At 32.4% G+C, this 26,210-nt stretch overlaps 2 protein-coding genes across 4 annotated transcripts; both read left to right on the plus strand.

The window, feature by feature from the left end:
• The first annotated feature begins 687 nt into the window (after window positions 1–687).
• Window positions 688–15,078, plus strand: pins (G-protein-signaling modulator pins). Of its 3 annotated transcripts, none has more exons than XM_011066114.2 (8): window positions 688–1,017; window positions 1,702–2,070; window positions 3,335–3,477; window positions 3,561–3,800; window positions 4,714–5,188; window positions 5,403–5,617; window positions 5,728–5,872; window positions 10,516–15,078. In XM_011066114.2, the coding sequence occupies exons 1-8, from the start codon at window positions 973–975 to the stop codon at window positions 10,717–10,719; spliced, it is 1,836 nt and encodes a 611-aa protein (XP_011064416.1). In that variant the 5' UTR covers window positions 688–972; the 3' UTR covers window positions 10,720–15,078. The 3 variants fall into 3 exon arrangements, with proteins under 3 accessions (XP_011064416.1, XP_011064417.1, XP_087271071.1); XM_011066115.2 differs by having other exon boundaries at window positions 1,705–2,070; XM_087414945.1 differs by lacking the exon at window positions 688–1,017 and adding an exon at window positions 1,037–1,145.
• A 121-nt stretch (window positions 15,079–15,199) lies between these two features.
• LOC105152102 (androglobin) lies at window positions 15,200–23,396 on the plus strand. Its single transcript, XM_087414949.1, has 3 exons — window positions 15,200–18,158; window positions 18,473–20,388; window positions 21,231–23,396. Exons 1-3 carry the CDS (start codon window positions 17,585–17,587, stop codon window positions 21,801–21,803), a joined length of 3,063 nt encoding a protein of 1,020 aa, XP_087271075.1. The 5' UTR covers window positions 15,200–17,584; the 3' UTR covers window positions 21,804–23,396.
• The last annotated feature ends 2,814 nt before the right edge of the window (window positions 23,397–26,210 follow it).

The raw sequence follows: 26,210 nt of genomic DNA on the forward strand, positions 1-26,210 counted from the left end.
TAGCTATCTCGCAAAAACAATTAATTTTTATGGAAAAATATAACTATTAAATAGATTCAAGATAATATATTTAATCTTGTATTGTGTCCCGATTGCGAATGATCGAATATTTTGTATATTATTTATATAAAAGGTTTGATACCACAAAAACTAATGCCAAGTTATAATAAAAATAATATTTTCCGTGTGATATGTAATTTGTTATCAATAACTGACGCCAAATTTAAGTTCAAGAAATATGTACTTCTAAAAATGATATGAAGCATTTAAATTATATACAATTGTAAAAAACTAGTTTTAAAAAATAAATCCTAAAAGATTTGATAATATTTTTAATAATATAATTTTTTAAGAATAGAACTCAGATGTGTAGCTGTTCAAAACTCTTCCTATTCTAGTCCAAGTGTGATAGTAATTATTTAATCCTCCTTTAAAATATATCACAAAATTGCATTATTTTACTTAACCCAAAGGTTATCACAAAGAATTAAGGATGTAATAGTAAAACAAATTTCATGAAATAAAAAATATTTTATGCAAAAAAACTTGGTGCGTCTCGACTAAATTATTTCAAAAACATTATTTCAAAAACACTCTGTATTTATACCTATTATATAAAAATACGCATGCGTACAAAAATGATGGGGACATACATTCCCCTTCTATAGTAACGCATGCGTCAAAAGGTTCCCATCTGGGTTCACCTATACCGACGGCGCCATTTGTTTGGACGCGCTCCAGAACCGTTTCGCGTCGGAGCAGCTCTTCGCTTCGGAGTAAAAGGATCCAGGGCTATGCTTGGAGGATAGCGCAACAATGAGCTGATTCCTACGATCGGAGTTCTCGAGTATCATGCTACGAGGAGCAATTACAGTTATTTCGCAAACCGATAGCAACGTACGGCCGTTTTGTTTTAAGAGCGTTTGAACGAGTCGGATTTCATTCTGTCGAAGAAAAGGTGTTACGAATAGAATGTCTCTAAGCGCCAGTGCGGAGAATCTGTCGTCCGAGGGACAAGTGAGTGAATCAACGCCCAATTAATGACGCTGAGCTTCCCACGCGTGACTCACGCTTATCGCTGCCACACCTGTTTCTTTATATACAATTTTGTTTCGTCGATCAGTCATTTATTCCGTTTTACTATGGTATAAGTTATATTTCGGAGTGGACTCGCAAGAAAGTTTATTTTATCTCAGTTTTTATGTTCCAGAGCAAGCTTTATTATATCTTTATTAAGACTAGTCTAATTCATTCAAGTGAAATAAATGCTTTTGAATTAATTTTTTCTTAAATCTTCATATTTTCATAATAAAACGTATATTACTGAGTCTTTATACAAATACATATTACACTCTATATACAATAATTAATCTGCATCAAGCTTAACATTTTTTCATCTTCAACTTTTCGCAATCAAGTTTTGCTTTAGCTTCTTTTTTTTTATCTACTTTGTAGAATCAAAGAATAAATTTTTTTTCACCTTGTAACATATTCTCTGCGTAACATATTTTATTGTATAGTTAATGTATTGTAAACATTTGCATGATTTGCAACATTTGTATAATTCTAAAAGATGTATACCTTATATTAATAACTGTTAAATTGAATATTTATTCAATTATTTTGTAAATTTTCCAAAATCACTCTATAACTCTAATTACTCGTATTTCACTAACAATTCTATATGTTTGTAACGTTTAGCAGAATAGCGAGAGATGGAACATGTGTCTGGAATTAGCGCTGGAGGGCGAACGCTTATGCAAAGCTGGCGATTGCAAATCCGGAGTGGCGTTCTTCCAGGCGGCAATCCAGGCTGGTACAGATGATCTGCGAATACTAAGTGCTATTTATAGCCAATTGGGTAATGCGTACTTCTACCTGGGTGACTATGTCAAAGCAATGCAGTATCACAAGTTAGACTTGACTCTCGCTAGAAATATGGGCGACAAACTGGGCGAAGCAAAATCTAGCGGGAATCTGGGAAACACCCTGAAAGTTATTGGAAAGTTTGACGAAGCCATGATATGCTGCAAGAGGCATTTGGAAATATCCAGAGAGATTGGGGATAAGGTACTCATATTTCGATAAGAAAAAAATTACTGATACATACCGCTTTTCTATTTCTTAAGGAATAATATTACGATTTAGAAACTGTGATTAGTTAGATAAGAAAATTATTCCAATAAAGATAGTATTTTTTATCTCTATGCTGTAATAAAAAATTTATGGAATTTATGTATTATAAAATGATAACAAAAAAATTAAATTTTTTAATATTAGTACTGTAAGTATTCAAGATAATTGATGTGAAATTACATTGCGCGCGAAACAGATTAGTTGTTTGTAAACGAATAAAGTATTTATTTGTTCTAAATCTTCGCTACTAATTTGTAAATCGCAATGAAACATTATATAAATTATTTTGGATACTTAAGGATGATACAAAAAAAATTGAAATTTTTGTTACTATTTTTACATTTTAATTCATAATTGTAATAATAAAATAATAACAAAGAAAGTAAATGAACTATAAGAATGAGTTGTTCAATAAAAATAGAATATTATAAATATAACTTTTATATAGATATAGTTTATTAAAGTATAAATATTTGTTAACACACTTATAAAAATGGATGCAATATATATTCTTAAATAAAAAACTGTTGAAACATAAATACAAATTAAAAAGCTCAATATTAGGTTGCTTGTCGTCTTTATGAAGTGACTTGTAATGTTCATGAAAACATTAGCATTTTAATAATGAATTTGGATATGGAGATAATTCGTGAAAGCTTAGCTTCGATATAGAAAATTCCTGTGGAAGTTTTAAAAATATTAACAATAGAAAGTATTGTTTCGAATTTTGCAATAAATTAACTTTTTTGTAAGAGAAACAAAAAAGATCATCTGAGAAACTATAATTAAAAATTGAGTCTCAATTTACATACCTATTTGGTGATGATACAGAAGTTCTTATTATTTTTCTTTCACAGCAGTTATCTATACAAAAGTTATATATACAAGTTAATGTACATGATTTCTAAAATGAGTTTCTAGAATGGTTCCTCTCACTTCGATGTAAAATATTATCTTTGTCGATTTATATACATATCTCTCTCTTATGTAGTTCCTCATATAACATATGTATCACGACTACATGTTAGGAAGATTAGATTAGGTTACTATCTTATTATCTATGTTACCGATTATGTGCTGTTTTATTCCACACTTCGATCTCATATTTAAAACTGCACTACAAAAAAAAATATAAATAAAATAGTTTTAAGGAATTATAGTTTATATTTTTCTAAATTTATAATTCCTTTGTATACAGCTTAGCGAGGGAAGAGCCCTGTACAATTTAGGAAATGTATATCACGCGAAAGGCAAGCAAGCAGGTAGAATAGGTCATCAGGATCCAGGAGAGTTCTCTGAAGATGTTCGACAGTGCTTGCAACAGGCGGTGCGCTATTACGAGTAAGATTTAATCCACACAATTATTTTCAATTAATTTTAAAATTTATGTTGTACGTCTATTAGTGCCTTTCGTTTTTTTACAGAGAAAATTTAGAGCTTATGAGGGAACTGGAGGATTCCGCTGCTCAAGGTAGAGCATGCGGCAACTTGGGCAATACATTCTACTTACTGGGCGATTTCCAACAGGCTATTTATTATCACAATGAACGTTTAAAAATTGCTAGAGAATTTGGCGACAAACCAGCGGAAAGAAGAGCTAACAGCAATTTAGGAAATTCGCACATATTTTTAGGCGAATTTGAGAAGGCTGCACAGCATTACAAGTAAATATAGTTTTGCCAAATTATAACCATGCATCTTTGTTTTGTTCAAATAGCATCGATGTCCAACTTTTTAGAGACAATGAATTCATATATGTATTCATTCGGTGCAAAGAGCCATTTTCGTTGTATGAGTTTAACAAACATTTTTAACTTACGCTCTTGACAAGCACAAAATTATCAACAATTTTAATGGTTACATGTACGTATATTTTAAGAATTACTACAACACAGAATGCCACTTACTTGATAAACATATCTCGTTTATTCACATCATTATTTCTTTTACTCATTTTTCAAATAAATGTTCATTTTAATTTTAAAATTAAGAAAAAATGTTTATATACAATATATAAGAGAAAGAGAGAGAGAGAGAGAGAGAGAGAGAGAGAGAGAGATATGCTTGAAAATACAGATATTTTACAATATTAAGTGAAAATAAACTGATGAGATTAAACACACATGAATGACAAACGCTATATTCGGTCAAAGCAGTTTTTCATATCTATTAATATTTCTTGTGAATTTATACAATTTCTAGTACAAACTAACTGAAAGCTGATTATGAGTCTTAAAACGCAGTCTTAAATAGAAACTAGAGTAATAATATCATAAATTAAATGGATATTTAATTTCTGTTATTGTAATTTAATATTATTGCTGCAAATAAGTATGTTAGAAAGCTGCTAATAATTTCACACTGATAAACACAAATATCTTATAAGGGTGACCCATTTTCAAAATCTTTTCTATTTGTAATTTTAGAAAAAAATATTTTAGGTAAAAAAGTGGAACGGGGAGGTTTTAAGAGGAACTTATTTTAGTATATTGCTTTTCAATTGCTACACAAAGAGAGTTTAAATAAATTCGCAATTTACAAATTTATCAAAAATTAAAAATTTTGTTTAATGTTTAGGAGGACCTTAGTTCTTGCACAGGAATTGGGAGATCGTGAGGTAGAAGCGCAAGCATGCTACTCTCTGGGAAACACGTATACTCTCCTCCGCGATTACTCGGCGGCCATTGAGTACCATTTGTGGCATCTGAGTATAGCCCAGCAATTAAAGGATCGCGTCGGCGAAGGACGTGCCTGCTGGTCGCTGGGCAATGCTTACGCCGCAATGGGCAATCATGAAAAAGCGCTGCACTATTCGAATCTGCATCTGCACATCTCAAAAGAGTTGGAAGATCAAATGGGCCAAGCTACTGCGCAGATGAACGTCGATGACTTACAAAAAATCCTCGGTCTAGAAAAAAATCAACAAGATAGCAACAAGGAAAATCTAAACATCCAAAAATTAATCACAAATGCGACATCGAATGTTTCGACAACCATGCCCTGTAGATATAGACTCAGGCGACAAAGTATGGACAATCTTGATCTCATTAAGGTTTGCACAAATTTTCTATTATAGAAACAATACTGAAATAATGAATTAATTTAAATCTATTAATTTTAAGTACAATTAAAATAATTTATATTAAAATATCAACGTTGAAATAAAATTGATAAGAAATTACATGAAAAAAATTAAAATTTTATTATGTAAAACATTCTATACATATTTCATTACGTTAATAAAACTAACAATTATATTTAATCAGCTCACACCTGATGCAAAGCAGAAAGATAAATCGGAAATCGTGTTGGACAAAGACGACAACGTTGCGCAACCTTCTCAAAAGGAGGAAGATAACTTTTTCGATCTTCTATCCCGGTTTCAATCAGGTAGAATGGATGATCAACGTTGCGCGCTCAACACAAAGCACAATCCAAAATACCGAACGATTTCACCGGAAGTATCAGACATAGATGACAAGTATGTGATGAAATATTCTATTCTTTGGAATAGGCGCCATCGACTTATTATGATAATATATCATATTACATTTATAGTGTCTAATGGATGTTTGACAATTTTATTTTTAGGGATGGTGAAGATTTACTGGAATTAATCGCTGGAATGCAAAGCAAACGAATGGATGAGCAAAGAGTGACGTTACCCTATCTACCAGGGCTGAATACCAATCAAGACTCGGATGATTCCTTTATCGAGATGCTTGTCAGATGCCAGGTTTGGATGTATTATTATTATTATTATTATTATTATTATTAACTTTATTGAGTACACTATTAACAAAATACATTAGATAGAATACAGTATTATTTAGTACCACGTATCAGTTACACTACAATAGGCGACAGCTGAGCAGCTGATTTGAAGTCGTACCTGTATATTAGAATAAGTGAATTATAAAAATTAAATTTAAAACAATTAATATTACAATTACATAAATATACAATGTATCGAGTAATTTCAGAACAAAATACAGAAAGCCGCTGTAGAGAGTGTAAAGCAGATGATATATTATTATAAAATTTCACTGCCGTGTAGGAGAAGGCGCTGTGAAATTTAGATTTGTGATGAGCATTGATATCGCTAACGAGTCATCAGGCAGAGTACCTGAATGAAAGTCAACGTTAAAACGGATTAGCACATGAAGATATCTAGGAGTATTAGTGCGAAGAACATTATAAATCAAGCAACATAAATAAACTGTGAAACGTTTGAAAATATTCAGCCAATCAGAGCGCTGAAAAAACAAGGAGTAATATGATCGTACTTTCTAACACCATAGGAAAAACGAAGACAGGAATTTTGGATTAATTGTATTCTATGAACATGATGTTTTTTGAGACAAAGATATACAGTGTCGGCATAATCAAACTGAGATATTACTAGAGATTATGTAGTTCCTGAGAGACTGACATAATGTAGCAAAAAGGATATAGTAGTTTAAAACGAGAATATGCAAGCCTGCATTTAGCAACAACGTATTCAAATGACCATGATGAGTCAATGTGTGAGCCTAGAATTTTAATAGTCGTGCTGGGGACGGTCAATGAAACATTTTGAATAGAGATATCAAAAGCAGGAAGGTGAAAAAGTAAGGTAGGAGAACCAGCAATTAAAAAAAGATTTGGCGGGATTTAAATGCAATCTATTCAATGTCGATCATTCAACGATTTGTCGAAGGTCATAATTTAATGAGCGTACAACAGAGAACTTCAGAAGATTTGAAAGATATGAAGAGCAGTACATCGTCAGTATACATGTATTGGGAGTACAAATTAGTTCGGTCCGTTTTTTTGTGTTAAAAAATGCATTTATTTCAAAACAAAATGAATGAACAGATTAATTAAAGTATTGTCCATCGCTGGCTACTACTTTTCCCCATCTCTCAGGCAATTTTCGAATTCCATCTCGAAAAAATGACTCGTCTTTGGAGGCGATTCAATTTTGGAGCCAATTTTCGATTTCTGCGAAAGAAGTGAACCGATGACTTGCCAAATCGTGCTACATCCTTCGGAACAACCAATAATCAGAAGGAGCAATGTCCGGAGAATACGGCGGGTGCGGTAAAACATCCCATTTGAGCGTTTCCAAATATTTTTTTACGACTTTAGCGACATGAGGCCGAGCGTTGTCATGAAGAAAAATAACTTTATCATGTCTTTGCTCGTATTCCGGCCGTTTTTCTCGCAATGCACGGCTCAAACGAATTAATTGTAGCCGATACCGATCGCCCGTAATGGAATCGCCAGGTTTCAGCAGCTCATAGTAAACACCCTTTTGGTCCCACCAGATACAGAGCATGATCTTCGAACCATGAATGTTCGGCTTTGGTGTTGATGTTGAGGTCGACGGCAACGATTGACCGGGTTTAGCGTAGTATTTTTTCTTCTTGGGGTTGTCGTAGAATATCCACTTCTCATCTCCAGTCACAATCCGATGCAAGAAACCTTTTCTTTGTTGTCTTTGAATCAGCTGTTCGCAAGTGAAAAATCGCCTTTCAACGTCTCTCGGTTTCAATTCATAAGGCACCCAATTTCCTTGTTTTTGAATTATTCCCATGGCTCTCAATCGTGCAGAAACGGCTTGTTGAGTTACTCCCAATGATTCTGCAAGCTCCTCTTGCGTTTGACTCTGATCTTCTTCGAGTAATGCCTCTAATTCTTTGTCGTCGAATTTTTTTAGCTGTCCAGAGCGAGGGTTGTCTTCAACGTTGAAATCTCCTTGAAACGTCGAAACCATTTCCTACATGATTTATCAGTTGGAGCAGTGTCACCATAAACTTCGACAAGCATTCGATGGGCTTCAGCTGCACTTTTTTTCCAATTAAAGCAGAAAATTAGAATCTCCCGCAAATACTGCTTAACACAAAATTCGACATTTCAAATACAGTAAAAATCAAGGTTTTTGTAACTCAAAGCGATATGAATTGAATATTATTAGCAGATGTGTAACCTCTCTGAAAACACCAAAATCAGTTGTCACTATGAACCGTTCACAACAGCCGGAGCCATCTTTTGGAAAACGGACCGAATTACTTTGTACTCCTAATAAGATCTAAAAGAGATAACTATGGAAGGTAAATCAGCAAGAATAGATTAAATAGTAAAGGACCAAGAAAATTATTATCCGCTTTTTATGAAGATGTATAAACGCATCGACAATCTCGATAGCGAAATTCGAAAGGGATGCGCAAGTCGATGGGCGAGTGAAGCAGTGTGCTACTTATATATAAGGCGACACCACCTATCCTTAAGTCATATGCTCTATCAGAACGCAGTACATAGTAATCTTTAATAGCATAGATAGTCGAATCACCCCTCTCACGAAGCAATATTTCGGAAAAAGCTAGTATATCAAATCCGCGAAGAGAGATTAAGTCTTTTACATATGCAAAATGAGGCGTAAGAGATCTTATGTTTACATGTGCAACGTGAAAATTTTCAGATCGCGACATATTTAAAGGCAAGCGTGGAGTTGTTTAAAATAGGTAAAGAATTTAAGAAAACAAGAGATAGTCTATCAGAGGAAGAGGATGGAATAGAAATAGATAAAGATAACGGTGGTGAGGAAGCAAATGATGTGATTGGGGGAAAAGTGAGTGCAAAGTATTAATAGAGGAATAATGGTTATGTCAGAATGTGTTGTCAGATGAAGCCGCAGAGGAGCGAGATTGAATCGGCAGTGAGCACGATAACGACAGAGGCGTAGCCTGGCAAGCCGCAGAGATCGTCTTAATGAAATACTCCGTAGAAAAGAATTTTCGAATTTGAGAGTTATCGGATTCTCTAATAAATAATAAATAGATCATACCACGACGCATCTAGACACGCCTCACGTTGTAAGAAGAATGGGCACGAGTTTTAGCCTTCCCCAAAGAAGCGGTAGAGATTGTATATAGAGATTCTATCGGAAGGCCATGATTCTTTAATATCACGCGATGATTTCGCGTTTACGACAAGCTGCAGCAAGCCACTTATTTCTTTTAATTATTGACATGAATCTAATGATAACCGACCTAGACGAAACAGAGCTCCTACCCAATACTAAGTTAGCAATATCACTCGGCAAAATCGATAGATCCAAATTAGAGGCCAGAGCTGACAAACGATCTTCACCTTGAGAGGCTGACCAAAAATGATGATCTGATAGGTTGTAAAAGCTCAAAACTTCGTATGCAAGACTCCAGGCCATCAACAGTCGATGACGAAAAAGGCCGATTGATCGCTTTAATAGAGTCTTCAAGGACGATACAATGATTCTCAAGACTAATAATTTTCTTTATCAATGAAGTCCTACTGGCCCCAACCTCTACAATGGTAAGTCTACCGATAGCCGAGTTTACATCACCAGATGAGGCAACAGCATCCTCGAGACCACGTAACCTTGTAGAGAGAACTTTTAATCTATTGTCAAGATCCACCATTGAATTGAGTCTAACCTCTATAGATCCAAGCCTAGTCTCCAGCGAGCTAAGCCCAAATGTCAGACACCCTGTTAGCCAGATCTGCGAGCGTACGCACAACGTCGACAGTGCTTGTAGAACATCCATCAGTAACATTCTTAACACTCATAGAATCACGGTTAATGGAAGGAGAAGCATTATCCGCACCGCAAAAAGAGTATAAACAACTGCATGGTAAAAATCACTTGAAATAAGCAGGTCGACTCAAGATTTCAAGCTTGTTTTGTTGTGACGAGGACATCATAGCAAAATAAAGTGATAGGATTAGGGAAAATAATATTTACACATCGTTTAAAAATTAGGAAAAGAATAACAATACAAGTGTTAATTAACTTGAAATGTATAGGTATGGATAAAGAAACAAAGCAAAGCAATCTCATATATCTTATGTTAATTTGAATAAAATTGACTTTACCAATAAATCGTAATGCAATCACCGCCAAATGCAGCTCAAAATGTGTTGAGTGGTGCCGCCAAAGCAGCCCCCCAGAGAACAGATGCAGTCTTAACAGTCGCGCGCGACAACAGTCACAGAGCAGCAGGCCAAATGATTATCCAATGACAAAGAATGCAGTAAAGCAATCAAACAGCTCACAGATACCGACTTAAAAAGCTGGATGCAGGCAGATGGATCAAATCACCACCAGAAATAGACGAAAGATTCTCCAAAGAAATTTCCAATATAATGTTGCCAAAAAATCAGATGGAAGAAGAGCCGAAGAGAGCAAACAGTAAACATGTTTGAATAGGACAACGACGAGCGACATTTAACTTGATGTTGAAACTTGAACTAAACTCGAAACTGTCACGTTACTCATTTATTATGCACTGTTTCGAATCTTTTCTCTTGTCTGACAGAAAGGATACCTCGTACAAAGGATTGTGTGTTTGCTTTCAGAGTTCACGTCTAGAAGACCAACGAAGTCCTTTACCGGCTGCATCAACGTTGCAAGACGCCGAGGAAGAAAGAGGTCGAAGAGTCAATGGAAAAACTCAATCAGGATCCACAGTGCCCGAAGAGGATCTCTTCGCTCTAATCCAAAGACTTCAAGCTGGTCGAATGGAGGATCAAAGAGCTTCCGGACCTGGCAAGGCATGCTAAACTCGCGAGAGCAAACGATGACTTAAGTCCTCACAAAGTCCTTCCATTTACTGAATTCTTTCAACTTATGTATCCTCGATTACATCGATGCCTTCGTTTGTTCATTCTGCTTCCTTAATTACTTAATAGAGAATAACTGGTACTATATCTGAGCGGTCTGGTTCTGATTCGAAAAAATAACTTAAATTATCTGATTGTAAAAACCAAACACCAGGTACCAGATTGATTAAATTTACAATTAGTAAAGGCAAGAAATCCATGTATTACTCAAAAAATGATCTCAGTAAGTAAAATGTTAGCAGAATATTGACAAATTGGCAACAGATTGATCAAAAATGTCAGCAAACTGACATTAACTGCGATCAAATTCTGCTTCTATCGACAGAATAGCCATCAGAAATTGGTAGCATACTGCTCAAAATCTGTCATTGCAGGCTTGACTTTCTGGGATTGTTTATTATTCTGTCACTAAAAATATGATACAAACTGAAAGATTTCACATAGAGTTTACGTTTAATTCAAGATACTTAGAAGATATTTATAAGATATTTACTGATTTTTAATATTTACTATTTGGAAAACTATTATCCTCTTTTTTTTTCAAATATGGAAATAGTTGAAGAAATGAATTCGTTTTTGCACTCAGACTTTCGATTCCGTTCAGATAGACTTATTCATTCGCGTAGATTACTGCGTCTACAATGATGTAATTGTTAAGTAATTGATACTCTTCTAATCGATATTCCATTCGGGAAAAAAGGATTAGATCTGATCAAGGGCTCTATTCTGTGCACTTACCGATAGTGCTGCGCAGCTTTTTTCATTCATTCATTCGATGGCTCAATATCCCAAAGTTGGGAAAGGGCCTATCTCTCGTACGTATGTCCGTGGTGCTCATGCAGATTATAAATAAATATACGGAATGATAACGCCAGTTCCGAACGACAGTTTACAGATTTTCTTGTCAACAAATACTCTTGATAATTTGCCAGACCACCAAAGAGGAGCAATGAGAATTTTTTGGATCTACCGGGAATCAAATCCGAGTCCCCTAGCATAATAGACTCGCGGTGTCCACCATGTAGCTGCTCAGTTTTTTTACTATACAAAATATTTGCGCAACGACACATAACGACACTGACAGCTATCACATATAGACATATATAGAATAAGATTCCAGATCAAATTGAAATTATATTTTGGCAAATCAAATTATATCTATTTAGATATGTTCAGATATACAGACTTGTCATATCTGCGGATTTGATCACGCAGATATGTTCATACACAACCATATACAGGTCAGATTTGATCATATATGCTTATATGAAGCATATAATCATATGGAGTATATACCTATTGACCAGATATGTCATACCTATATATGTATTAACATTTAATGTTTGTGAATCATCAAAATAGTAATTTCTGATGATCATAGAGATCAAGCAGCACTAGATATACAGCTTATACTGAATGATCACTTGACAGCACCATAATTAATTACCGTGAATATAAACGGAAAAGTTTTTTTTTAATTGTAATTTTGTCGTATTGTATTGTGAATTATAATACTAATCAATAATACTTATTTTAGCAATAAAATTGCTAAAATAAATAAATTAATTAATGTTATATGAAAAATTTTTAAGGGTCTGATTATATCTTTTTAGATTTGAAGATAGAAACAATTTGCAGAGCTTTACCATTTATTAAAACAGATATATTTCGACAGATCTAATTCCTTTTTTCCAGGATATTCATAGTTCAGCAACTGCTAGAATCCAGTTTGTGCGAAAGCATTACAATGCAATAATGAGAAAAATTTTTCAGTTAATCGTCTAGTAATAACTGCCGTTAGTTTCTGGTTACTTGATTGAATAAATTATTGTTGAGTAATATGAGCTGCACTCTCGATAAATAAGTTATTTGTCAATCGTAAATAAGTCACGAGGGTTAGCTGTAATGCTTTTGCGGATCGACAACAGTCGTGATTTATGTGACATGCCAGTAACTAGCATCAGTTTTAGTATTATCAAGATTTTTATAATGCCTGCTTTACACGGGTTTGTAATTGCGCGTGCAAAACAGGTTTTCTGAACACTGCCAGTTTGAGGGCGTGAATTATTTTCGGACACTCGGCGTTCGTCTGATAAACGCGGAGGGCCATTCACATTCTCAAGAGATTGTAGATTTATTATTTTATATACACATATATATATATTTTTTGTGCGTATTTCGATTTACTTCCATCTCTATAAGGAAAGAAGCGGGATTATTTTTTTAAAGAATATATGTATTATGCGTGGAGACGTTATTTACAGTGGATGAGGAAAGTATTTGCGTACCGCTGAATTTCGCTATTAGTATAGCTCTCTTGATTATTAAATAATTGCAAATAGATAACACCAATAAAGAAATTATGTATTATACGAGAAAAATAAAAAGTAAAGTGCGCTTATAATTTTCTTTTATGACATTACGTAGCATTTTTTTTGCTTTTATTTGCAAACAGAAGTTTTCAGTCATGACTGAAGTCAATTAATTTTTTTGAAGATTTCAGAAATCTATATTTGCGTAAGATTTAGCTATTATTAACTACATTGTTAATGTAGTTAACACACATAGACATGTAATTAATGAGAAACTGTTAAGTATATTAACTGCATTCTACAAGCCAGTACACTTTATTTCTTAATTCACGTATGAGACATATTATACATATAGTTGCCACTGGAACAAATATTTTTGAAGATTTTTAGATAGAAAAAAAGTTATAAATATTTATAGTTTAAAAAATCACGGTGCATGAATGTTACTTTTACTTAGTGCGTATTCAATAAGATGGAGATTTGTAGCGAATATCAGTGCCAAAGATTCTCGATACACTAAAAAAAGAAAAGGATCTGTTAAAACCCCTGGAGAAACCCCTTTTTTCTCAGAATTTTTCATATAATCTTATAACGTTTAGAAAATTTTTCTAATTTTTATACAGATTGGAATACTTTTTAGAAGTGCTGAGAAAGTATATATCCTTTTTAGAATTCTTCATACACACACACATGTGAATTTTGAAATATATTTTTAAATTTCTAAGATTTCTCTTCCTATAATTTCTGACGAAATCTTATAAATTCTGAAAAAGTTTAAAGTATATTTTTTCAAAAATTATAAAATAAGAAGTATTAAAATCTTAGAATATTTCATAATTTATATATATGAAAATTTCTAAGAAAAATGTAAACTTTTTTAATATTTTCAAAAAATGTTCCAATTTGTATAAAAATTCTGAAAAAAATTTTCACACAGAAAGGGGAAAGAAAGTAAGCTTATCTTAATTGAACATCTCTTTTGCATCATTGTCACACAAATTTTTCCGCGAAGGCATATTATCATTGTATTATAGAAGTATTGACGACCGTATTGAAGATCATGTTGACATTATTTTTAATTTGCGAAATATTAAATATTCGTTCAATTCACCTTGTTATATTTATCCTTCGCGGTTAGAGAATTAGCTTCTTTTAGCGTATTTTCAATTTGGGATATAATTTCCGAACTTTAAAAACTTGATATTTGTTATGATAAAAAATATCTGTTACTAGTTTAACGGATTTTTATTTAAGGACTTAAATTAGGACTGATTAATCGAATGTGGAGGATGTGTTTAGCTGTAGCGTTTCATCCGTTCTAATGATCAAATGTACATATATAATTAAACAATTTCATGCCAATTAAAACGTCGGCTTAGCGACGAGCCGAACTGCAACAATGTTGTCATTTTATGCGAAAAATTATCGATAAGAAATCTAATTTTTCGAAAAACAAAAAATTATCGATAAGAAATCTAACAATAAGTTGACAGTTGATTCAACAAGAGTGCAAGAATAGTGATATATTAATTACCGAATCGAAATCGCTGAGTATCTTCTGCTATGTTATGAAAGTATAATTGTTATAAAATTATAATTGCAAAAAAATTGTACATAAATGAATAGAACTTAGATTTTATCGGAGAAAGAACTGAAACTATTGAGAATATTAAATGACAAATCACGCTGTTTGTAGGACTTTCATAATCCTTCGTGGAATTTCTTTTCTTTATCATTATTTCTTAAGATATTCTAAATCATTAAGATATTCTAGATATATTGCTTTATTTTATTCTTTTTTGCATAACAAACATTCGTTAATGTATTATACGTTTTGACTAGATAGGTTCTTCGTACTAATCGATATGTAACTTTTAGTTTCCTGACCATCGATGAGGTATAAATATTATACATTCCATTCTGTCCATATGATAGTGTATAATATACATATAAAGGATCAATAAAAATATATATACTTTTTTCAGAATTGAGAGTAATATTTATAATTAATTGTCACGCCCTATAATGCCTTATACAAATCCTTATATCTCTTGAAGATGCAGCTTTCTGCGTCCTACTTTCTATTTTTCTCGCAATATGTCAGAAAAGTCTAAACGCTTCTTCTCCGCTAATCATCATCCTGACGCGTATACTGCATACAAATGGCCAGAATGGAAGGACTCTGATTTGAATAACGAGAAATGGGAGATACCTAAAGACGGTCCAGATGGTCTATTCCTAGACGCAGAACGTGTCGCTATGCCTTGGTCTTTGGAACCTGACCATTGGATACGAGCAAAAGATTTGGAACACTTGACTGTACTGTCACTATTTTAATTATGCACTTCAGATAACGGACATTAATTTTTTAAATCGGCATATGACTCCCTTACTTTAAAAGAGACATAAAATACGTGATTTTCGAGTTATTATCGTAAGTGAGTTAAATAAACATTCTATTTCATCAAAAGTGAATTAACTTAACTTTATAAAAATTATCACAATTGTCAAAAGCAGTAGTTTAAAAAATATCGTCAAAATTATCAAAATTTAAAAAGGATTTTTAAAAAATGTGAAACAAAAATTACAATAATGATCATTTAATCATTGTTAAGAATATATTCTTTTTTCCAATATTATTTGATTAGTCAGCAATTTTTTCAATTTGAAAAATAGCTTTTTTCCTTTTTTAGGAAACTTAATTTTTTGAATTGTGTCACTTTGAAGTAAGGAAGTGATTATTAAATTCTAATTAAACCAACACAATAAAATATTATATTAATATACATAAACATTATGAAAATGGAAATACCTTCAGGCTCCTCCAATTGTATACATAACGACCGTGGAACATCCTGATCTGGTTACAAATAATAAGCATCTGTTACACAGCGAGGTATTTTTTTATCTGTAATTTAATGTAATATTTAATGACTTACAAATTGCTGCAAAGCGACGAACAAGAACAGCATTAATGATAATAGCAATTTCCAGTTTGTGAGATGGTTTGTGTCTTCATTAATAAACTTGCAATATTGCGGTCGGGAGGGTTTAGACATTGGCGGAGAGAGCTCAAATTTCATTTGGATCGATCGCAATAATCCTTGGTATGGTTGGATGCACGTATATTCCATGAACAAAGTTGGGAAAAACATCCAGCATCGACCCATAATAAATCCAAACGGTAGATATGTACATTATTCATTCAATTCACAATAATTTGATGATTTATATACAAATTTTCTAAATCCTTTGTTTGCATTGTTGAATCTCAGATTCAAAGATAATAGAAATTGATAATAATTTTTCAAAAATAATATAAGTCTATATCATCTGCGTATATATGCATGTCGCTTAGATCACTTTGGTTCCAATTAACATATAATAAATATCTTGTAGGAAAATATATTGTAAGATTATATTGCATGGGGTGTTGGCGTCGCATCCTAGTGGACGACATCATTCCTGTGGATAAAGATGGCAAGCCTCTTTTACCACGCACGTCCAACAACTTCGAGCTATGGCCGATGCTTCTTGCCAAAGCATTGCTCAAATTGGTCTCATTAACTTGGACCAGACGCCGCGAGATCGTCGACTTTCATCCAATCACTTGTTTTACAGGTGAACACAACATCCGTTTTGTTTTCAACAAAATAATTAATGTAATTATTTTAGTTCAAAAAACGTTTCTTTCTTTAAACTAATTTCTAACGATTCGTTTCAAAATCCGCTATCTGCTATGAACAAATTAATTACCATAATTGATCCTGTTGACAATTCTAAGAAAGGTTCTATAGTAATATAAATTTTAATAGTAACACAGGCTGGATCTGCTTGACAATGAATATCGCGCGTTTTACGTTGGAAAACAAATGGGATTTCCTAACGAAATATTCCGAACGTTTTGAGTGGACTTCGCAAACCGCACAAGATTATATTCCAGGTATGTCCATTGAATGTATATACTGTACATACATAACGATCTATGGACGTTTCTTCGGTTACCGTATTACGTTATTCCCGTCTATATTTCCGAATAGACAGCTCTGTGAATATGACCAGCGAAACAAAGAAACCCGGAGAAACTTCGCAGCCGCTTGCTGCCGAACCCGGGAAACCTCAACCGATCGCGCTATTTCTCCTCTTGAGCGACATGCGAGCACTCGGAAGCGATGAGGTGCCAGGGCTGTCACCCTGCTGGGATCACATAATTCATATTGTCCAGTTGCGTGATATTCCTCTTGATCCCAAAGATGTAAGAGCATTAAGTCTTAATTCAATGATTATCTCTTGATGTTCTATCACGATGATACTTATGTATGTAAAGAAACTCAGATAGTACAGATTGTTATAAATTCTCTGGGAAATAATAAAGAAATAATAATAATAAAATAATGAATAAATTGTAAAAAATAAGGAAAAGATCTTAGAAGAAATAAAACTGCTAACATTCCAAATAGCTCAAAAGTCTGAAACATGTATAAAGCTAGAATATGAGGAAAATATTAGAAATACAGATATATCAGATATATCTGTTAGATGTTTCTATTCTATTCTTAGATTTTTTTATGCGGACTGTAATTGGTTTTAAATCACTTTTTTTCCTTAAGGTAAAGCCGCCATTAGCAAAGTGGAAATTTCATCGCTGGTTAAAGTGGGCCGTTTCGCGAAATATGATCGATCTTGCTGACTACTTCATCCCGATTCGTTATTTGAAAGTGATCAGTCCTCTCAAAGATTGCAACAGGAGCGTTGGTCGTGATAACAGTGACGTTGCAGGAAACTTGATCTCTTCAAACGAGATCGAGCGGTCCGATAAATTTACTCGGAGAATATCAGACTTACCCACCGCATCGAAAGAAGAAGCAGAGGAAGACGTCAATCGATGGATCGACTTCAATAAAATAGCCTCATACATGACGGAAGTACATCTGTTTTACAAGCTGGAGTACTTCCAGCAATCGATTCAAGTAATAGACGACGTGTTAAAGATAGCCAGTGAGAATCATAATAAGTCAGAAACAGCAAAGGCTGTTTCAATAAAAGAAACTGGAAAGGAAAAAACAGGTATACTTTTATTGAAGTTTCTATCTAAAAAAAATTCTGTCTAAAAGAATTCTAAACAAAGAATTGTCTGGAATTTTTTTAGATAGATATAATAGTATATACTGTTAATTAAAAAAGAAAGATCAAATAGATACATAAATCGAAGGATTTCTTACTATAGCTTATAATTAAGGTTCTTTTTTCAAAGAAATCAGATATTCATAATAAGATTAATTTCAAAAATAAATTGAATTCTTCTTTTCATAAACAAGATAACACACAATGAGATTTCGATCCAATCTTCTTAAAATTTTTCTCGATTTGAAAACTTTTAGACACTCACAATATCAGCAAGATACTAAAATCCAGATACAAACCTCTATATTTGTTCTGCGATTCTCCGAAGAAAAAATTTTTCTTGGTCAATCTTTGCGCCGCACCGAAGAAGAAAAAGGATTTGCACAAAAAGAATTACTTAATCCTTGAAAAGTACAACTGGTTCTTTGTATCGAATTCATCGGATCAATCGATAATTATTTCCACTACTGGCAACAAGTCAAGTATCATGGAATTGGAAGCTGGCAGACAACTTTTGCAGATTCACAGTCGTTTAGACTCAGGTCTGATGATTATTTCTTCAGATACCGATTTCCATCTTGGAGATCAAGCAATTGTGCAACAACTGATGACCACAGAGTCTTACAGAATTGAACAGATATCGAAAATAATTAGCGACAACCTCTGTAAAGCTTATCGATCGTTTGGAACAAGGAATTACCCATCAATGTTGAAAAACTTTTACCAAAGCTACATGCCTAACTTGCAGTTTGCTTCTTTAAAAGAAAATAAAAATTTTCGGACGCTAATACACCATTTCTTCATAGAAGAACAAGTTCGGTTGATCAGGGAAATTGTTCCTGATGAAGAACTCGAAGACATTCTTTACTCTTTAAGAATATTTTTCTTAAATCCGCATATTAGATTAGAATTTCTCGATTTAATGACAAATCAAAATATTCTTCAAGATCTTACAATAAACGAAATTTCGGAAATATGGTTGTCTACATCGGGCAATTGTAAAGAAGTCTTAGATCAAGCTGCAACTACGATTCAATCTTTTCTCAAGATGGCTGTCGTCAAGGGATATAAAAAACTCCACAATCCTGATCACGTTTTTCATACGCAGATTCGTGAACGACTCCTAAAGATATCCGATCTATTTGATTTGTCTCTCGCAAGCAGATTATTGAGGAACGTTATTAATCGTCATGATAATCTGCGTGATCTGTATCCTTGTTCTAAAGACTTCATATACGTTCTGAATATACAGGAATTTAAAGATGTGAGAAACATCAAGCATGAACAGTACTTTCCGATTGTTAGACTCGTTGTAAATCCTAAGCCCAAAGAAGCGGTTCTCGCGGCCTTCGAATTGCTAACCGATCTTCCTCGTTTCGCACTGCGTGTTTTCAACAACCAAAATGGACGCGAGATAACACGTCTTGTGAACCACGTAATTCCAACTCATTACGAATACCTTCCGAATGGTTTCACGGTGTTCGCTTATAGCTGGAGCGATAATCATTTTAAAGAGGTTAACTGGACAATTCGCGTCATTACCATGAAAGGTGACCCAATACTCTATCAACTGGATGAGCAGCAGCTTTTGTCCTTAGAGATCAAACCACCACAATTGAAAGTCGATGAATTAATTGGTACTTATATCCCGAACGCGAGAGATTGTATCTCGCGTTGTATTCTACAAACGACCTCAGAGAGAAGCATTGTTTCGATAAGGTTGACAACCTCTTACAATTTAACGGAAATCAGAATAAAAGTTGTTGATGAAGATGGCAACATTTTGATTGATATAAATGGTGATTCAACGGTATTATTACCCTTAGTGATTTTGAAACATACTACTAGAAATGAGAAAGATTATAGGACTGAGAATAATAGCCAAGATATTAACAAAGAGATGAAAAATGCGAAGAAAAAAAATTTGTATTACATAGAGGCTTTCGTGCTCAACAATAGTTGGCCCCTCACGAATGACGAGTGGATAGTCGTGAACCAGACAAAGATAAAGAGAGCAGAAGATATTAAAACAAAATCTGGAAATAAAGCATCATTAGGGTCAGATTTGTCGACGATGAAGAAGGATACGAAGCAATTCGCGAGTGATGACCAAGCTTTGGAACCACCGTATTGGATTCTTCAAGTTGTTACAGATGCTCGGGACATTGTAGAGGTATGTATTTGTTTCAGTTTATCGGGAAAACTTTTGTTTAAAGTAATTTTAAATCTATCCAAAGAGAAATGACCATCAATTATACATCAATTCGACATCAATTTGTTGAATCATTTAATTTTATTGGGTTAAAAAAATCTATTAGGTTAAAAAGAAACTTAAGAATTATGAAGAGTTATAATGCCAATAATTTTGAAGTTTTTCTTCAAGATAATATTATAATTGTGAAATCATGAAATTGTCTAAATAAGATAAGCATCTTTTATCTAAAAAGTTTGTTTCAAAAAATTATTTCATTAAAGCACGAATGAAATATTTCAATGCCGTGACTTTTATTTTATTTTGTATTAATTTGCGAGAAAATGCATCACTGCCAAATCTGGTGATGATGCCACGTATTGTTTGTGAACTTTAAATTAACATAAATTTACTTTAAAACTCAAAACCATTTTCAAAAATTCAGATACAATGGAAATAATGAAACCTATGATTTTTTAAAGATTATTTTAAATAAGTCAGCCTTAAAATACTTCAAAGTTCTTAGATCACTCTAGATTATCTAAAAATTTCTTAAATAAATTCTTATAATTACTTTTAAAAATTTATTTTAACTTCATTTAAAATAAATTTTCTCTAATATAATTAAGGAAATTGTATATTTAGTCATATTATTCACAAGTCATATATTATTTCACAGATAATTAATACGTTTTTCAATACTATTATAAATCCTAAAATCTTAAATTTTTTTGAAACTTTTCATGTTATATATTTTTAATTTTTTTTTAGAGAATTGATTTTTTTTAAAAACCATTTTTTCTTTATTTTTTTATGTTTATTAGATCTATGAAGACAAAAGTAAAGAGCAAGAAATAATATTGCTGAAAGAAATGTGGTTGAAGGATCCAAGTCAAGCTAAACGTGGAAAGAATTTGCGGAGAGCCTTTTTAAATGCACACGCCTCGAAAATTGAATCTGACATATTTTCGAATCAAAACGGAATACAACTGAAATTAATAGAAGACGAAGATATGGAATTTTGTCTATCGCACGCAAGACAATATAGAACCTTGAAGTCATTAGAATCTTATCACTATTTACCTACTTTGGATTTGACAAAATATATGAAAAACAAGATTGCCAAGTCTCATCAAATAAAGACAAAGAGTGACGATGAAATATTAAAAAGTCAACATACCGTCGACAATCAAATAAATGATTCTGATTATTTGAAGAATTTGGATGACCTAATAAACAAACAACTACGGAGACACTTAAAACACTTTCGGAAAAAGGAGAAAAATTTTTGGCAGAGAAGGTCATTTGTGGACGCTGTTTATGAAACAAGAAAGATTTACATTAATAGTTTGATAGCGGAGAAAGCAAAAAATAAAACGAATGTAAAGAAGAATTAAGAAGATTCTATTTTACAAAATGACTATAAGTACTTAAATATTGAAACAAGAACTGAAACACTTTAAATAATATACACATAAAGATATATCGAATTATTGACTGTTGCAGTAAATAGAAACGCGTAGCAAGAACCTTCCTGCAAGAGCCGAATGAAAGCTACTTTAAGAGCGCTGTTCACTTGAAGAAGCACACCTGTTTTACGTTGATGACTGTTCACGATCCACCTTTTAATGACGCCTCTCTAGCTGCCCAAGAAAGAAATAACGGCGATCCCGATTTTTCATCCGGGACCAGTCCACGCAGTCCAATAAGATTATCATGAAACTACGAAAAGAGGTGTCTACAAGAGAGAGTGCTTCTAGATGTATGTATAATGAATAGTGAGCATGATAAACAATCTCGGATACTGGTGACGTAGTTATCATCGAAAATATTATCGTTCCTCTTCTAATCAGAACAATAAAATTACTTTCGATTTCAATGTCAAACTGACTTCAATCTTAAGACCTCCTGTTTATTCAAAACTACTAAATCTAAGATTATGATTAGAAACATACAATAAAAATTTTTGCAAAATATTTTAAATTTTAATATATGAAAATATGTTTTATGTAAAGCAGCACTTACAATTAATAAAACCGACTTATGAAATATACTAAAAACTTTTTTGTTAATTAATAAATAACCATATATATCTAAAATAATCATATATACCAAATAATAAATATAAATAATCATATATTAATAAATAATTAATAAATAATTATATATACCAAAACAATATGACCATATATATCAAAAACAACATGAATTATATTTACAGCTAGAACAAACTTTAATTAATAATTATATAAAAATAAATGTGATTTTACTCCTTCCAGAAACAAAAAGTTTGATATGTTTTATAAATGTATTATGTCGAATGCAAATATTAGGTGTTGGAATTAATTCGTAGCGTTTTACAAGTGATGGGAAGTACTTTCATTAATGTATTTTTTAATGCTCATGTGAAATAAATAACATTCTTTCATTAAAAAACGCTACGAATTAATTCCAACACCTAATATAGGGTGGGCCATCTATTGGTACGTTTTTTAATTTCGTCGTATGGCAACACCGAACGAGCTACAGACCCGAAATTTTGACAGTTTATTAGTCATACCGTCCGCGGCACGAAACAACATGTTTTCTCTTGAAGAGCGTTTTGAAATTTTAAAAACTTATTTTCAAAGTCAGTGCTGTGTCGCCGAAACTGTACGAATTTTGAAAAGAAATATGGAGCACCGAAGGAGCTATACGCAAATTGGTGAGGAAAGTTCGTGAGAAAGGGATGTTAGTGGATGACAGAAGTGGTCCCAGAGCTCGGACAGTGCGCACACCCGAGAATATTGAGGCTGTGGCCCAAAGTGTGAGACAATTCTAGCTTTGAAAAACAATAGTCCAAAATGTCATTAATAATTGGGGTGACCGAATGGCATACTGTAAGGCCAGTAGAGGGAGCCACATGAACGAAATCGTTTTTCATTCTTGACGCGGATACTTTTAGCTTCACAACAAAAAAAAAATTAATAAAAAATATCAATGTATGCTCATTTGATCGCATTTTTAAAATCGTACCAATAGATGGCCCACCCTGTATTATTTTATTAAAAAATGTTTCTATTCAAATATAATTTACAAGAGTTCTTATTATGTTTTCTTGCCTGTGACATCACAGATATAATATTATGAGTGATAAATTTTAATTTCAATTCCTATTATTAACTGCAATTAACTTTGCAGTTAATTTTATTTTTTCGAGGTCTAAATTTTAGGTGCGATTTAAGTTTCCAATTTTCTATCTCAATTTAATTTAATTTTTTAAGGAAATAGTTTCTAGTCTAATATGATTCTTTGCTGTTTAAATTGTCTTAAGTTTTATATAGTTTTTTGATACAAATATTGAAACAAGTCAAGCCTGTTTATCGTACACGATATACGTCGTGTCAGCTTACGCGCTGATTGCAAGTGCAGCTGCTACTGCATTCAGGATCGGCGTCAACCCAGCTAGTAATCATTGCCGATCATGTTTGTGTGTCGATCTTGTCTGTCTGTCGCGCAGCGAATTACAATTATCGCTGCATCATGCAACAAGTGCATAGGTATTTGCGTTGAATACTGTATTATATAATTAAAAACATTAAGTAAGTATACTCTATTCAAAAAAATCATATCACAAATTTAAGTTACACAATGAAATCATGTAATTAAAACAAATAAATTACATAAGTGATTGTTCCATATCAGTGATTTTTTAAAATTAGAATGTAATTAGAAAAATTATATGATATTAGAAATAATTTTTTATGTAATTTTATTTTTTTTAATTACATATTGATTTGGAACAATCCATGTGATTTATATATGTTTTAATTATATGATTTTGTTGCATAACTTTGTGATGTGATTTTTTTCAATAGAATATATTTTAGATTAAGTCAATTCTGTACTTTAGATTAAGTATAACGCATATAATAGTTTTTATTAAACATACTTTTTTCTTTATTTGTAAGTTATATTAAACCACGAAATTCAAAGAAGGAGTAAAAAGAAGAAGATCAAGAGCTGCGTTCAAAAATATCGCTTAAATGCCTCCGATTTCTTAGATTCATCACCTTGTCCTTATTTAACATTAATATAAGGGTATTGCAAGTCGCAGTACCTCTGGTATTAGTATTATGAAAGGTATTCGACCGACGCTAAAATTTCTTGAATGTTATTCAGGATCATGTCCTGGATAACATTTGTTAAGATCGAAGCCATTGGAGATTATTCTTCTTATTTTCATTTTTGCACTAAAAATTTATTTTTGTGGATTCCACGAGCGTTGTGAGCGTTAAGTGGAACGCAGCCCTAGTCACGTCTTCTCTTTATCGCGGTCTTCTGGGCATTCCATGTCGGTAAGGCCGATTTCTGTGAGGTCTTCGGTCTTACAACTCGATCGTTCTGATCTCAATTATGTGGGACACCCTATATATATATATATATATAAAATAAATATAATCTTTTTTTTTAATAAAATTGTGCGTATCCAAGCGTTACATATGTTGATACGTATATAATTTATGTATCCAATGTTCATAGATATCACAAGCATTACTGATTAAGTGGCTGAATCTACATGGATACGATAAGCATCCATCACTCCGCGAGAAATAGGCCTCGCCGACGATCCTCATCGAAGTAGAATATGTGGATGAGGAGGCGGATTTTACCACGCGGTTCTCTCGCGTTTTATCAGACATCTCGCGGCCTCTCGACTCGGCTTATTGAGTCGCGCTCGAATACGCTTTACGTGGCCCCATTTAGCCGCGCATCTTTACTCTTCCGGATTTTTTTCTCCCTTTATGCATGTATATACACGAGGTTCACGTATACACTGTCGCGTAGCCGCGTTGCCACCCGCATATCATCAGATATCCCCGACCCTGAGGATCCTGAAGAACCACGTTAAACGCCGTCACCAACAATGATTACGTAATACTGATGAAAAGAATTGATGCGCAATCAATATACAAGGTTCATGCTTCTTGATCCTATTAAAAATTTCAATTTTATATTAAGGCAGACTAATAATTAAAATGAGAAAAATTTGAGTTAAATTGTGTAAATTGAAATAGATGATATAAGAATAATTTAATAACTAAAATTTTTTAAAACATATGATTATAATACACTTTTACAAATATATAATACTTTCAAATTATAATTTGTTAATAATATAATTCACAATACCTTATTTTCATTAAAAACTTCTATTTTATGTTATAACACGTTTTTTAATATATTTTTTCAAATTTTTATAGTTTAATTATAAAGTTAAGTAAAATATAAATTATAATTTTATAATTATAGTTCTGGGAAAAAATATTTTATATATAATTATATATAATTCTATACATAATTATATATAATTTTATATATAAATATATATAATTATGTACATTTATATATAAAATATGTTCACCTATATACAATTATATATAAAATTATATATATTTATATATATATAATTTTATATAATTATATATAAAATATTTTTTCCGGAGTATTTTTATAATTTAAATCAAACTTAAAGATGAAAAGATGAATTAAAGTAATTAGAATTTTATTAAAATAATTATAATTTAACTTAAACTGTAATTTAAGTAGAATTATAAACTATAAATACTATTATTATAAAATTATAATTTAAATTTTACTTAAATTTATAATTTCAGTAACTATAAAAATTTGAATTAAAAGCATTATATATAATCCAAAATGATTTAATGATTTGAAATTAAAACTCTTATAATTAATTAATATAGTAGAATATCCATATACATACCATATTTAAAATAACATTTATTATGTATACACTGGAC

This window comes from Acromyrmex echinatior, chromosome 17 (assembly GCF_024713525.1).
Source record: "Acromyrmex echinatior isolate Ae372 chromosome 17, ASM2471352v2, whole genome shotgun sequence".
Classification (NCBI taxonomy): Eukaryota; Metazoa; Arthropoda; class Insecta; order Hymenoptera; family Formicidae; genus Acromyrmex; species Acromyrmex echinatior.

What these genes read in the sequence shown, in the direction of transcription:
- LOC105152102 (XM_087414949.1), top strand. Translation starts at nt 17,585, where the DNA reads ATGAGGAAAATATTAGAAATACAGATATATCAGATATATCTGTTAGAT. An exon ending in AACTGGAAAGGAAAAAACAG is followed by an intron (nt 18,159 to 18,472) that starts GTATACTTTTAT and finishes GAAAACTTTTAG; the next exon opens with ACACTCACAATATCAGCAAG. An exon ending in ATGCTCGGGACATTGTAGAG is followed by an intron (nt 20,389 to 21,230) that starts GTATGTATTTGT and finishes TATGTTTATTAG; the next exon opens with ATCTATGAAGACAAAAGTAA.
- pins (XM_087414945.1), top strand. Translation starts at nt 1,041, where the DNA reads ATGACGCTGAGCTTCCCACGCGTGACTCACGCTTATCGCTGCCACACC. An exon ending in CCAGAGAGATTGGGGATAAG is followed by an intron (nt 2,071 to 3,334) that starts GTACTCATATTT and finishes CTTTGTATACAG; the next exon opens with CTTAGCGAGGGAAGAGCCCT. An exon ending in AAGGCTGCACAGCATTACAA is followed by an intron (nt 3,801 to 4,713) that starts GTAAATATAGTT and finishes TTTAATGTTTAG; the next exon opens with GAGGACCTTAGTTCTTGCAC.